A 15,825-nucleotide genomic window follows, 5' to 3' on the forward strand; every position below is an offset into this window, starting at 1 on the left:
TAACATTCTAGCCTTTTGGGTTTAGTTAGGGTAAAGTCGTCCCACTTCGATTGTTAATGACTACATACAGGGCTTACGTGACGCGAACTCATGCGGCTTTTGTTTAAGACTTCACATTAGCTCTTCTAATTTTGCAATTTCTAGAAATTGGTGGGGACTCCAAAAGGTCAGAGGTAATGCTTTTAACCTTATCGGGACTATAACAGATTGGAATCCGTTAAAACTCAAATTTAAAAAAGCTGCAGTGCATCACTGAAAAATTATGTAGAGCTATCATACATATGTATGTATTATTCCTCGAATAACATGTGCTACAATCATTGCTACGGATCGTTCAATGGATTCCATTTGCGCACAGAATTATAAGCATTGAAAGATATCAAACCAAATCATTTTTTTAGACAATTTCCTTTGCCTTTTCTTTTCGAAGCTATATTTTATTTATTTATTATTGATTGCATACTGTTAACCTGACAATTCTTAGTGCGTTATATTTTTCGTCTTCAAATATGCACAGACCTTTAACATTTACACATACCTTACCTTAACATTTACTGATTCAATTTTCTTTCCCACAGAGCGCTAAAGAAAATAAATTTTACGAAATATGTTGAGTCAATGTTATTAAGCATCATTTTTAGCATATTTTTATACTCGTACAAGTCGTTTGAAAGCTAAAGTAAAATGTAAACATGATTCACAAGTAGACGATGAACTTGTTTTCAACTATGTAGACAGAGTTTAACCACCAATTTGACCTTACAACGCCTTTATCATGCCATTTTCAGTTTAAGATTGAAAACTTGGAAAATTTGATGATAAGGATACTTAATCTATAAAGAAAACAACGGGTTCCTTTGGACTCAGGATGTGGTGGCTTCTGGATTTTTCCCTTTTTATGACGGACTAATTATTACTTTAGTATAAGATTTCGATATACACAAATACAGTTAGTTTAGTGCTTACAATACCGTGGAAATCTATTTTTTTATAAAATATGTATAATATACTTTTATTTGGATAGACTGGGGGAACAAGTCTACCTCATATTAAGGTGATTACTGCAGCAAATAGGTACGCGGTAGAAATAGGCAACGCAGTGCTTCCCCGTATTGACTCGCAAAACGCCCTACTACCTATAAATAAACAGCTTCAATTTATTTTGGCGGTTCACTTCAGTAAAAAAAAACAGTATGATCATAAAACGTAATAATACTTTATTTGTGGTTTTCAATAACAACGGTTTGATGTAATCATCAGAAACAAAAAAGAAATAAATCAGATAAAGATCTCCACAAATTCTCAATTTGAGTCGGTTTCGCATTACGAACTGGAACTTCAATCCAACTACGACCCAACTAAGAGCACATCTCGTTTGGCCGACCAACAGACTTTCAGTTAATGACAATAAAATAATGTAACACAAGAGAGCATGAATGCAGAGGTTAAAGGTTAAATTTAAAACGAAAACATGTTAATTTGCGTCAGGCAATAGATACCTCTGCTCTCAGCTTAAGCTTTTTCGGTAAACCGTGCACGTATTTGTCCTTCTTTCAATCGGCTGCACCCACTATTTCGCGTACGCGAGTACTTAATCGATAATAATTATCTTATCCGAGAAAAAAGATTGTACGTTTCCGTTTCCGAGAATGCAAATGCCATCCACAAAGGGAACTTGAACTCTGTCCAAATCAGTCAGAAGTCAGATATCGAATCGATAGGTCTGCTTGGACAACTATTTCTATAATAGACCCGTAAAAATACAAGTTTTAAAAGTACTTCAACTCTCGAAAACCTGTATGCATAAGTATATAAACACACTAAATCAAAACATAACGCACCATTGAGCGTGAAAACGGTTGTTACTCACTGCTTTGTGACCCGTAAAATATCGAATTTCCAATAAATCTTTAAGCCCTCCGCCCTCCTTTAACTTACCTGTAAAAGAAAATAATATTTCAAGTAGTATAATATTATTAGCTCTGTTATGAACGATGAAATTCGCCCTACCTTAAATCCATATAAATAATTAATAATTAATCAAGGATAAATCACAGGTCATTTTTTTTTTATGAAAATGTGATTATTGATGGCCAAGAGGCCTCTCCAGCTTCACCAGGCAGGTGAGCGAGCAAAGGCTGAGCCAGGAGGAGTGGGATTTGCTAACAGCTGCCCGAGCGTCTCCAAAGGACACCAAACAACTCAAGTACAACTGCTTCGCGAATGAATCTAATACCCGATCGGAATCGCGACTCGCTGAGAAGATCCGGCAGGAAACTCAGCGGGATGATGTTTAGGTTAGGTAGCACGTCATATTCTGCCGGGTTCCGCAAGTGCGGTTATCTTGGTCCCTAAGTCTGCTCCTAGTGTTACAGCTGAAGACGTCTAATGTAAGGGTTATTAATCATACAAGGTCATCTGGCCCCAAACTAGGATTACACGTACCACGAAAGCAGAGATTGGTATACATACGTACTAAAAATTTTAATGTTTAATTTTTTTATTCGAATGACACTCAGCTGTGTTTGTTTCGCTTTAATGGTTAATAGACATCAAGCAGAAACGCTAAATACATCGCGGCAGAAACAAACAGGATGGTCGTATATGTATATACTGTAGTATTCATGGTCATCACTTATTTTATTTACGAACATGTTAATAATGGCCCATTGTAAGTCTCCAAGTACAATGTTAAGAGAAACACGAAAAATATTATTATACATATATTGGTTTAGTAAATACTTACAATGGGTAGCTATACACATAAAAAATACAGTAATCACCTTTTTTATTAAATCTTTGCTTAGACGCGTAAACCATCTGTTGTTAAGTAGTTATCGGATCTGTCTATGGACTCACAGCGTGAAAGCAACGTGGAGGTCGGTACCTTGAGGTATGTAACCTAAGCTCTTTAATCAGATTTGTAGTATAATGAGAAAAACTCTTCAAATCCCAACGCATGCCCGTTTCGGGATAGAAATAGGCAGGATACCTTTGATTATATACACGTCAAAGCAGGATACCTTCCTGTGCTGGCTCATAAATTACGGCAGTAATTACGTAAATTATTTTACGGGTTTGATTTTTATTAACTGAATCTAGTTAATTTAAATACATGTTGGTCACGAGGACGGCGATTGCTTTCGAACATTCTTTATTAATTAGATTTCGATGACAAATTAAAAACTAATCCATGCCATAAGCAATGTTACTCAATTTCTAACTGTCAGTCTGTACTCATGGACACATTACAAGTAAAAGCTATGATAAAATTCTGTTTCAAGATTAGAAACAGAATTTTATCATAGCATAGCAAATTTTATCGAATTCCATCAACTAATATTTATACAAACTATAAATAGAAAACTTATTATTACATTACAATTAGTTATTTCGAAAATTTACTTTTATCGCATTAAAACTTACCTATTTTGATAAGGATGATGTCGTATTCATTTGGAGCGTGCGTCACTTAAGATTGTAAATGAGTGATGCAAGCATTACTTTCGCGTGCAAATAACTACGTCAAAGCGCTATAGGGATAGGGATAGAGACGTCACGGGCGCTGTGTCGACACCAGGACATTCATCACAGTGCGAGTGGGATAACTCACGGTTTCATGACGTCACTCGGAAAATGAACACGGCAGCCGAATTTGGGGTTAATGGCCAATCTACAAAATAGAAAAATGTAATTCAAACTTGCTATCGTTCGAAAATAACCTTCACATGTTTTGGGATCTCATAGATTTATCACGTTATTCTATCAAAAATACCAAACGTGACTCATACCTTTTATAGAAACGAAAGTTTTTCATTCCATAGCACTACATATATACAAGGCGTGAGGGAAACTTCCCCGAAAGCTAAACAGCAATAAATTACTGGCTTAACGTATTAATTCGCATTATAGTTAATTCAAAAACAGATTCAGTTCTTAAGCTATTATTAAATTCTGTTATTTTGCATACAACGAAAAGAACAAGACTAACTTTTTACTGGCGACGATTATTGAGTATTTCCATATGGTAGTATTTATTCATCAGTAATCATCAAATTTGTCACAATTCCATTACATCCTACATAGACCACTTTGGGAATCACTGTTCTACATACAGTTCATGACTGAGTTAGCAAGCTTTTACTATTTTAGCGATGAAATCTATCTAATTAGATGGACATTTAGCGTGGAATGAACAAACCCAGTTTTGTTTTTCATTAAATTCCTACATATAATTAAACATACTCGTGTAAGACAACATACCCATCATCTCCGTTCTGATTCGCAACGTCAACGTCATCATTAAGTGAATCGTTCTCTTCGGTCACTCCATTACAATTTTCCACTACCACTTCTGGAACTTCACTCATCTCCACAACAGTGGCTGACGACCAGCAACCCAGCGAGTCTCAACGAACCGATAACGCGGACTGGCATGTTTCGCCCTTGGTAAAAGATTACCATTACTACAAGTACTATTATTAAATTAAGCGAAGTTAACTTACAGACAACATCAAGCATATAAGCATGCGCCATCGACAGCAAACAGGTCACGAACGCACAGTTAAGGCTTCGTCGAAGTAATCCCTTTAAAGAATGACTTGCCTGTGATACATACATATTTTATACAGATCCGCTTATTAATGGAAGAGTCTAGATTGGTCTGAGTTTGTTTGAACAATTTGTTTGAAGTTTGATGAAATGCAGAATTCAGATGACCCATGAGTTTACTTTAAAAATTAATAATTACCTTAAAATAAAACATTGTTTAAACAAAACTAATAACAGATTTTTTTTAACTATTATAAGAATAAGAAAGAATACATTATTTTGAATAAAGTAACCGATATTAATTTTCAACATAGGAATTTGAAAATCAAAATTATTTCCTATCTTTTGATCGGTTAATAGAATTTACGTCAGAAACAATTTCGTCATATTTCGATTGCCGTTATATCTATCAAATATAAGTCATAAATAACTACATACGTATAATATTACCAAGGCTGCAACACGAATACTTCAGATTAATTAAATTATAACAAAACCGGGCTTGCTCCGTGGTTTCCCCCGCGTTCAATTTGTATTTAAAAAATAATAAAACATATTGTTTTTCCGCATTAAAAAGTTGCTTCTATCACTCTCTGGTGCATAAACTACCAGTCGATTTGTAGAGCCGTTGTTTAATAAAGTAATGAACCAGCGAACACACTGTCATATTCATTATAAATAGCTAATTAGCTAGGAGTTGCCCGCGTCATATTTTACACTATGATAAGAATTATTATATATGTTAATCCAGATTATAAATAATATTATTTACGTAAAATTTTAACGGCCATTTTACATGATTGATCCAATCTAATTTATGTCCTTTCACATTTATAATTTTAGTAAAGAAGCTAAGATATCCTTACAATATCTCTATGAATTTTTTTTCCTTAAAATAAAATATTCAGCTAAAAACGAGTTGACATGGCGTTTTACCCTGTCGGCCCAAAAAACCGAATATAATTTTGTTATGGGACCTACATTTAGATCTGAAGATTTAAAAATCGGAAAGTCCATCGCCTAACGAATCCTGCTCTATTAGCCCCCTGTGACACGTAAAGCTAATAAAATAAGCTGTTCAATCAATCACAACGGTCGCTTGTCCACAAACTTTTAATAGATTGCCTTCGATCAGAGTACCTACTCACCGTAATAGCCTAGTGATTGTTTACTTATGAACTGTATCAGTACTTCAATGTAAGTATTTAATTGCAACCATAAAATATAATACCTACATTTACTATGGAGCTAAAATAATATTCATTTTTCTACTCATACATATAGTAAAGTATTGAATTAGGATTTTATTTATTCAATGTGGGCTGAGGCACTCACTATGTTTAAAGGTTTCGGTAAATACTTAGCACCGAGTGAATCATTAGTATGTCTGCGTAGTAGATAATGTAATTTAAAATAAATACTTATTCTGAAACTAATTAGAGCCTACTACAGAAGAGTATAATTTAGTATAGTTTCAGGAATAAATTGTAAAAGGCTGATCTATTTTGGTTGTGCTTCTGGCATTACTGTTGTTTTTGAGCGACAGTGACCACCAACTGTCAAGTGCATGTTTAGATTGCAATAAAAAAACTGTTGTTTTTGTTGTCCAATTTAGATTTTAGAGAAGCCAGCATTAAGATTGGTACAATGGTGCTAATCTCATTACAGGTTACCCTTAATCTCCACAATCATCTGCTCGTCGCCGATAATTCCTGATTTTCCTCTGAAGACTACTATAGAGAATAAAAACGAAATTAAAGCTCATTTGTTGATTGAATGATCAAACTATCCAATCTATATGATTCATTGAATAAAAATGGAAATACACTTAAATATAATATTTCTTAAGACTACGACGGTGCGAAACCTGTAGTTTTAAAAAAATCAGGGAAAAGACCACAGAACTAAAGACTTGAAGCCACAAAATGTTTTGTAATTCTTGATAAGACCCGACCATTATTCACTGAATACATTTCAAAACTGACTTAAATATTTAGGTGCTTTTTTTAAAACTAACAGTTATCAACCGTTAGCGTTAGACAGCGTCATAAAGTTTAGGAGGATGATTCGGGAGACAGATAGTGCGCGGTATCGAAATATTTTATAGTCTTTGGAAACATCCTGCCGATAAGCCCGGTGGTCCGATAGAAGGGATGAACTGCGGCCTGGTAGTGTTCTGTAAAAAAAGAAATGATAATGTGCTCATTTAAAAAAATACCTCAGGGCACTCCCTATACCTTTTTTCAGTCAGGTCAGGAGTAAATCGCCAGACTTCCACCCTCCACTGGGGATGGAGGGCGGGGCATGTCGGAGTTGAACTGACCAAAACCTCCTGTCGCTCAACAACCAGCATCCAAACCTCGCATGAGACAGAACTCATGAAAAGGCAAAGGGGGGAAAGTGAAGCGTTTAGTGCGGAGCACATCTCTCCCATCACCCTCCCCCTCGGCACGCCGGACTGGCTGTCGTCGGCGCCACGACCACCAGCCCTCTCGGTCGGCAGGCTACCCGAAGCCCGCCTAGATGGCGCCGGTTAGAATGGTCTATCCTACGGAATACCCCGCTGGGTCAGAACCAGCGTGGCTCGAGGATAGCCGGCCTTCCATCACCCGGATGCTCTTGCATAAAACGCGTGCAGAGCAGCTTACACGTCGTCTTCTTAGGCCCCCTTCGCCGGTCCCCAGGCCGACATGTGAGGTAGACCCGAAACATTTAGAGGGCCAGGGCTTGGGCGATATCCGCCTTCCTGGCCCCCGCTACGGCCAGGGACTGGCCCCACACGGGCGCCCCGTATAGGGCCATTGATCGCACCACCCCTGTATAGAGACGGCGCGTCACCTGGTCAGGCCCCCCAACGTTGGGAAGGAGCCGGCTTAACGCGCCGGCCACCCCCAACAAACGAGGGACCAGATTCTGAAAGTGAGCACGGAAGGTCCAACGACTGTCCAGAATGAGGCCGAGGTACTTCAACTGCACCCCGACCCCGATACGGGCGCCTCCAACCACGATATGGGCATCGACAGGTGGCACTCTCCGGGGCCTGTGGAACCACATGGCCTCGGATTTACTGAGCGCCCAATCTCCTGATTTTGCCGACGACATGCGCCACCCCAGCGGTAGCAAGACGGGCAGACTCATCAAATTAAAATATAGAATGGGATGTTAAAGAAAATAGGATTGCAGTGATCGCCTTGCACAAAGTGGGTATGGAGCCGTCGGTCAAATTCCAGACCATTCAAAAGCTTGTTTTATTTATTTATTTTTATTGCTTAAATGGGTGGACGAGCTCACGGCCCACCTGGTGCTAAGTGGTTACCGGAGCCCATAGACATCTACAACGCAAACCACCGCCGCCCACCTTGAGATAAGAGTTCTAAGGTCTCGGTATAGTTACAACGGCTGCCCCACCCTTCAAACCGAAATGCATTATTGCTTAACGGCAGAAATAGGCAGGGTGGTGGTACCTACCCGTGCAGACTTGCATGAGTTCCTACCACCAGTAATAACCAAATCGGCCGTATATTCCTATATCGTACTATCAACAGATACAACATCACGTCGTCTGTCGAAGACCAGAAAAGATCGCGGCGGCCGCGTGCTCTTAGAACTAAAAGGCCGTTAATGCTGTTAAAGCCAGAATTCGACGAAACCCTATTAAGAAGAATAAAATTTTATCGCGAGAAATGAAGATTCCCGCAAGGACTCTGTTGCGTATTATAAGACAAGATTTGAAGCTCGGTGCTTATCGTCGATGTACAGGACATGCCCTAAATCAATTGTCATAATTTTTGGTTAAAACCGGTAAACAGGTGTTAACGTGCGCCTAATTTATCTCTTGTTTATTCATCATATTCTTATCAAATTCCAATTGAAAGAATAATCAGTGTGCAATTTCAATCATTGTATAAGCCGGATTTCGTATTAGTCATAATACAATTTATACTAATGTTAGTATTATCTTTTTTATCGTATATTTATTTATAAATGGTCAAAAAATCTCCGAAGACAGTAAATTCCAACCATTCTACTAAGATATGATTTCATATTACTTCATTTCATCTCATCTTGTTTCATTCCCTTTCATTCATTCCTTTCATAATAAATGTATTTAAATGTATATTAGTAATTGAGGATTTCATAAATTTGACTTTGGTAACCATTGAATCGCAAAGCCGATTTCCATTTAGTAAAAAAAAAAAGAGAAAAATTGGTCGTAATATTTACCGACTACAAATATCGAATCATGACCTAGCATTTAACTGGATTCTGCTTTACTAACTTTACTGATAAATCAAAACTATTCACATTGTAATCTTCCCCCTCCCATAACTTATAATAGATAAACCTTTGAACAACAATGGAAAAATGATTAAGTACCTTACAACTTTGATAAGATATAGAACTGTATTTATGAAGACCGAATGACACTATAAAGGTATGATAATTGCTTACGATTCAAGTGTTTTCAATTATCAGTCTCATATATCATATGCCAGTCTCATATATTTTCTTACTAGCCGTAATTCGGAGAGCCACTAGGACTAGGGCTTAGGAAATAGGGTTGGACAGGCAAAGTAATTAAGATACTACCAAAACTTACGACTGCGAGGCAAATGTTACCAGTAATTTCCATCGGTATCATTTACTATTATAACATACATACATCTTCCGAACTTGTGTTTGATATTTACATCTGTGAGGAGGTCGGAGAGCGTGAGGGCGCTTCGGTCGGACATATTGCCACGTCAGAGAAAGTAGATAAAGTTGGATTTTTTTCGTTCAATAAGCTATGTATTTTCTAATCCATTCCTTTCTAATATTATTACTACAGACTATTGTATCTTATAATGAAAAATTTTGAAAAAATTTGGCTTACACCTTCATTAGGATGTATCCCGAGAGTAATGGAATCTGGAATCTGGTTTTAGCTGGGAAGTTAAATCGAAGTTGGCTTGGCAATGCAGCCATTTCTGGGCTGGTGCTCTCAAACACCAGGTCCCATTTAACTCAATACGAAAGAGCCATTCAGATTGTCGGTAATCCTGTTCTCAGGAATCGTGCTTTTGAATAGGTAGGTACGACTTTGAAATGAACCCCTCTTTGCAAGACTTTCTGAGGGCCTTGACGTTTTTCTTGTTCGAGATTCGAGGAGTCCTCAGTAGTAGGTAGCAATTAGGATGTGGCCCTGGCATTGCTGAATACCATCGAAGGTGCCCATTTATAATCAGGTGAGCCATATTCTCATGTGCCAAGATAAACAATAAAAAAGGATAGTAAATTGTCCCTCAAAGTCATACTACAACAAAACCAATAACAAAATTCAGTTTTTTTTTTATTGCTTAGATGAGTGGACGAGCTCACAGCCCACCTGGTGTTAAGTGGTTACTGGAGCCCATGGACATCTACAACGTAAATGCGCCACCCACCTTGAGATATAAGTTCTAAGATCTCAGTATAGTTACAACGGCTGCCCCACCCTTCAAACCGAAACGCATTACTGCTTCACGGCAAAAATAGGCAGGGCGGTGGTACCTACCCGCGCGGACTCACAAGAGGTCCTACCACCAGTAATTACGCAAATTATAATTTTGCGGGTTTCACTTTTATTACACGATGTTATTTATTCCTTCACCGTGGAAGTAAATCGTGAACATTTGTTGAGTACGTATTTCATTAGAAAAATTGGTACCCGCCCGGGATTCAAACACAGGTGCATCGCTCAACACGAATGCACCGAACGTCTTATCCCTTAGGCCACGACGACTTCAGTGTGGTTCTTTTAGTAGTAATATCTACATTACTACTGCATTAAAGTTTATTAAAGTCTTTTACTTCTACAACTCGACAGAGGATGTTGTTGTTGTTGTCAGAGGGTACCTCGCTGATACATTGGGCCCTCACAAACTGTCTTCAATTAACCCTGCTTTGCACTTGTCCTTTACCATCAGATTAAGATTTAACAGAGGATGTGATTGAATAAAATTATGAAACAGGAAGTAAATTTTATATTTTTCATCAATAATAGCAAAGAGTAGCCGGGGTTCACTAAATACTATCTAAATAAGTTTAAGTAACTTTATGTCACACTACTAAAACAAAACAAATCATATGCAGTCAATTTAACTTGTTCAAAAATAATTACAATCTTCAATTCAATTTAAGATAACTAATCATATAATTACAATTTTCAAACACTTCCAACTAGTTAGGTACAAAATTAATAGCAATCATTCGCAACATTCTTATTTTTATTATACATTTGTAGAAACACTTTTTTGCAGACAATAATACTAAAAATTCTTCAAACATGACTAAATTAGATTTATGCTATGTCTTCATTAAAAGAATATGGATGAAAATAATTGCACAACATATTGTTTTGAAAGTTTTTTTTTTTTTAAATATTAACTCTTCAAACTTTCATCAAAGTGGGTTTACAATCTCCTACACAGAAGAATAAAAAGACTGTAATAGTAAATACACGCCACAATAAATTAACCTACGGATACTTATTTTTATAAATTTTATGACTAGTGAGATACCTACGCAAATTATGAATAAGTCGGTACTATAATGCTATTATATAAATAACAATTAATATTGGTCATTTCGATCTAGTTTTCCTCTTGCATTTGTTATCAGCCAGTAATGATGACCAAATAAGATTATTAGCCAAACACAAGCTCTTGCCCCATAATTTAAATTTATTTATTTAGGAAATACCATGACACAATTATAACAATATTACGAAACACCCAATATTTTAAAATTTTATTAATATTTATCAACATTAACATTATGTCAAATAGTCTCAAACATTAACTACAGTGCATTAAATCGACCAAATTACTTATGTTTATCTATATAAATAAATAAAGTAAATACCACATATCTGAGGTCTTAAAAATATCAATTAAGATTTTTATGCTATAATTATAATTAATTATCAATTTAAAATTCACATGCAAATTTGTTCTCAAAACATTCTAATTAAAAGCAGTTTTCATATAATAAGCTTTGTGATTTAGGTTCAACAATCTATTATTTTGTGACCAGTCAAAAACTAGTATTAACGTACTTGTTATTAAATCTTGTACTGAATTGACCTGCAAATTCTGTTTGGAAATAAAATTATAATTAAGTCTAATTGATAGTGCATATTTTATCACATAAGAAAATTGTCATACATTGTACTGGTGTTTGTGCCACAAAATTAAAAACGTTAACAAATAAAAATTATAATGCAGTTCATTAGATTTACTATCCAAACTTTCATTACAAACATTTTTCAAGCAAAGGTGTTTGTGACTTTTCTAATTTTCTACTGCTATATAATATATATATATATATATATATATATATATATATGTGTGTGTGTATAATACAAGAGTATATGTGATTTACATGAATTTATGGTATGCTTTCAGTTTCTACCTGTCACATTATTGCACCATGTGTACCTATTAAAATAAATTAAGTGCTGCTGTTACTAAAACTAACAAATACCAATAAATAATTATAAAGTTAGCTTAACAAAAATTTAACATTTTAAGAATTTTACCATTATATAAAAATTATTAATTAGTACTATAATTTTTACCATTTGTACATATTAATTTTTTATATCAATAAGTAAAATTAAATGGTAACAAAAAAAACTTTCTTTATATAACTTTGAATCAATTCAGTTTCCCTCTTTTAAATTAAATTTAAAATTAGTATTTTTCCTAATACATAATAATTGTTGTATAGAATACATAACAATTATTGTGCATATCAATGTGCAGTTATTAGCAAAGAGTAATATGTATTTTATGGTTTAATTTAGTAATCTCCTCAATAAAATACTGAAAAATCACACAGTAACAGGTGTTTTAATTTCTTTGTTAACAATATAAAATTTGTGCTTTTTTCCTAACATTCCCCAAATAACTGCAATATTTTCAATAACTATGTTTAATGGAATAGTAGCCAAAGCTCCCCCAACAAATAGTATAAACTTTAATGGTCCAAATCTGTGTACAGGAAATGACTTAATGACTCCAAAAATGTACATATAAATGTTAACAGCTGCTGTAAATCCACAAGCAATGTCTAAAAATTGAGGACATGGAATTGGACATAAAGCAGCCAAAACAACATTACTTGTTGATAGTGGGAGTGTTACCCAAGAGTAACAAGAAATCGCTAAGAATACATTATTAACTAAAGGTATTTCTTTGGAATGTACCACTAAAAGTATACCTTGAATCCACCTTTTTCGTTGCTGCATGAAATCCCAAAGAGTAAAGGGGGATTTTTCCCACATTTCTCCTTCAACAAAATTAAATGTGTAGCCTTCCTTATATGCCTTCATGGCAAAAAAACAATCTTCAGCCACTGATCCATCGAGGCCATTATCAAAAGATACTTTCTTCTCTGCACTTACCTAGTAAAAAAGATGAAGTAAGTAGAAGTAGAACAAATACAGCTATTTAATACTATGTATTTTAATTTGGCAGCAGCATATTAAAAACAAACTTACTTGTGTTACTACATAAGATCCTTTCCAACTAAACAGTGGTTTATGGAATAGATAAAACTGCAGCCTTAGCTTGCCCATATCATCAGCAACTCTGAAACTATCTGCTAATGTTGTCAACCAATTTACAATCTGTTCATTGGCATAAGTGATGAGACCCTGTCCAAATTGATACTGTCCATCCATAACAAAATTTAAAATTCCCCTTAATGAATTTTCTGTCAAAAGAGTCTCTTCATCTAAATGTACAATCCAATCAGTCTCTGTCAATATGTTCACTTGATCTTCTAAACAATATTGTAGGGCTCGCGCCTTGAATAAAGCTCCGGATTTAGTCTGATAATCTGATGGAACTACTACTTCTCTTACTTTTCGGTGTTTCGGCAAATTTATAGCTTTGTCAGTCACAACTTCTATCATAAAGTTCTCCATGCCAACATCTATACACTTATTCATGTTCCTATTCACATTATCTTTTACCAGTTTTGGGAAATCCCCTCTTGTGACCACTCTTATACAAATAAACGGAGCAAGTAATGGTGAGCTTTTCAGTCGAATTTTACCAGGAAAAGCATTGAATAAAGTTAGGCCAGCAAAATTGCAGAGCACCTGTGGTATTGTAAGTAAAGTCAGAAGTCGCAGGATATACAATATTAGTGCACCAAAAACTCCATAATTCTCCCAAGGATCAATGAATTCTTTTTCTTTATCATCCAGGTTAATAGCCCCAGCAAACACGAGGAAAAAAAAAATGAAGAGTAAAAAAAGCATGCAATGTAGCAAATGTTTTATTCGCCCTCTGATCATTCTGAAATAAAAATTATGCTTTAATATAATAACACTATCTAGTTGAAATTCTATATTTCTAAATTAAACTCATAAGTAATTAAAAACTACATAAATATCTAGAACATGTTATCTAATTAGCATTTATCTAATTAGCAAAATTACTAGTGTTTTATTTATAATTAAGCAGTCAAGCATTCCTGACTTCATCATCAATAAGCACTACTTTTTTTATTTTATTTTATTACGTAAAGTGTTCTTGCCTACCTTGTGCCAAGTGATTACGGGAGCCCATAGATACCACAATGTGATGCCGTATTCCATCTTGAGACGTGAGGTCGAAGTCTCAATTGTATTGTATAACGGCGGTCCCACCCTAGAACGAATGACTGCTTACCGGTGCGGGTTTACAGTCCTATCATCGGTAAAGTAAAAAATATGTAATTTGGATAAATACATGATTAGTCTTAGAAATTACCTCGTTATCGTGTAAGTAATACTTCAATAGCTTGACCGTGACCTTTCAAATTTTCAAATTGAATCTTCGTAATATAGAATTATAGGAAATCTGGTATGTACAAACTCTGGTAAATGAGAGTGACATTAAAAATAGGTATTCAGTTTTTTGGTTTCCCCATTTGTATGTACGCTGAGTAAAATATTTTATTTTCCTCAAGCTACACAGCACGCACACTTATATTTTAAGTTTTGACTAACATCACGACAGTCGACACTACCACAACGCGCAAAAAATACACGGTAATCTCTTAGTAGTCGACAGTTGATAATGTTAAGATTTGGTTTTAAAAATTATTGTTTTCTTTGATTCATAACTTCCCACCATAGATAATACTCATTTTTTTATTAAACTCCCACCTTTTTTTTTTTTTTTCCTACCTAAGCTGAGAGCCTTGAGAAGCTATTTCAGCGTAACCCTAACTTTTGTAGGTGAGCTCATGGGGCTCAAACCTGATGACGTTGCTAACACGAACCCTAGCAAGAGCCGTGCTTCGCAGAATCTACCACCGGATCGGAAACGCGACCCACTGAGAAGATCCGGCGAGAAACTCAGTGGGCTGTGTCTGAGAGTTAATTTACTCGTCGAGCTCTTCGTCGCAAGCGACGGGTTCGACGAGAACGGTGACCGGTGCTTGAAGTACCTAGAAGCACCGTTAGTGGATCGGGAGGATCCGAGTTGACGTGTTTTGGGCGACGTCAACTGCTTTCCATTCTGTCCGCAGGATCGGGAATGTAGTTACCGGCGGCCACGATGAGAGGGTTCTCGTGTCGTGCCGTTATTAAATATTTAACGAATTTACAATAGTGTTTTACTCACTGCGGAATAAAACTATGTTATTTAAATAGTTCCGAAGAGATTTTGTCGGTAGTCTTGTTCCCGAAATATCTAAACAGAATGTCTAAATATGTTTTGATGACATATTTTAAAGAGGTATTTATGATTAGTGTCATGATCAATAGATTCCGACCGAAAAATAGGCTCCTTAATGAATTTAAATATATGAGTCGTCTATTATCAAAGGCGGCAATCTGTACATTTGGACAAAAATTTTTTATTGATATGTCAATACAGATTTATTTGAATATAATCGTCTCCTTCAAAGAATACGGTTCAAAACCTGCATTAAATAAAGGTTAATAGTTAACCTGTTATTTATCTAAGATGTCGTTCCGAAGAGTTTTGTGACTGCCAATGGAATACAAAGTCAATAATTCGTTTTTCTGATTTACCAATCATTGTCCAAAAGTCAGATTGCCGCCTTTGATAATAGTCGACTCATATATAGATAATAGTTTTGGGGCATCGACTTTCTTGAGATCCTATAAAATACGTTTTAATTATTATTTTTGTATGTTTTAAGCATGATAAAATAAATCGATATCAAAGTCAATAAATAATGTACAACCCAAAACCACTGAAGTAGGAAACCTATGGAAATGAAACGTCA

General features: G+C 35.6%; 2 protein-coding genes across 3 annotated transcripts in view; both read right to left on the reverse strand.

The window, feature by feature from the left end:
• Nucleotides 1-4,405, reverse strand: part of rdgA (retinal degeneration A) — a 164,464-nt gene extending 160,059 nt beyond the window's left edge. Inside the window, exon 1 of the mRNA XM_089732654.1 lies at nt 4,264-4,405. The gene's annotated coding sequence lies outside the window, so the exon portion shown is untranslated. The remainder of the gene's footprint in view (nt 1-4,263) is intronic.
• Nucleotides 4,406-10,541: 6,136 nt separating this feature from the next.
• _Bre3 (glycosyltransferase) lies at nt 10,542-14,725 on the reverse strand. Of its 2 annotated transcripts, none has more exons than XM_028183380.2 (3): nt 14,337-14,725; nt 13,076-13,880; nt 10,542-12,979 (listed from the first exon to the last, which is right to left on the reverse strand). In XM_028183380.2, exons 2-3 carry the CDS (start codon nt 13,877-13,879, stop codon nt 12,407-12,409), a joined length of 1,377 nt encoding a protein of 458 aa, XP_028039181.2. In that variant the 5' UTR covers nt 13,880; nt 14,337-14,725; the 3' UTR covers nt 10,542-12,406. The 2 variants fall into 2 exon arrangements, with proteins under 2 accessions (XP_028039181.2, XP_089588791.1); XM_089732665.1 differs by having other exon boundaries at nt 14,126-14,725.
• Between the last annotated feature and the right edge of the window lie 1,100 nt (nt 14,726-15,825).

The sequence above is a fragment of the Bombyx mandarina genome, chromosome 13 (genome assembly GCF_030267445.1).
Source record: "Bombyx mandarina strain Sakado chromosome 13, ASM3026744v2".
NCBI lineage: Eukaryota > Metazoa > Arthropoda > Insecta > Lepidoptera > Bombycidae > Bombyx > Bombyx mandarina.

Coding starts and splice junctions, on each gene's coding strand:
- _Bre3 (XM_028183380.2), bottom strand. CDS start 13,879: ATGATCAGAGGGCGAATAAAACATTTGCTACATTGCATGCTTTTTTTA. Junction 12,980..13,075: donor GATCTTATGTAGTAACACAA/GTAAGTTTGTTT, acceptor CTTTTTTACTAG/GTAAGTGCAGAGAAGAAAGT.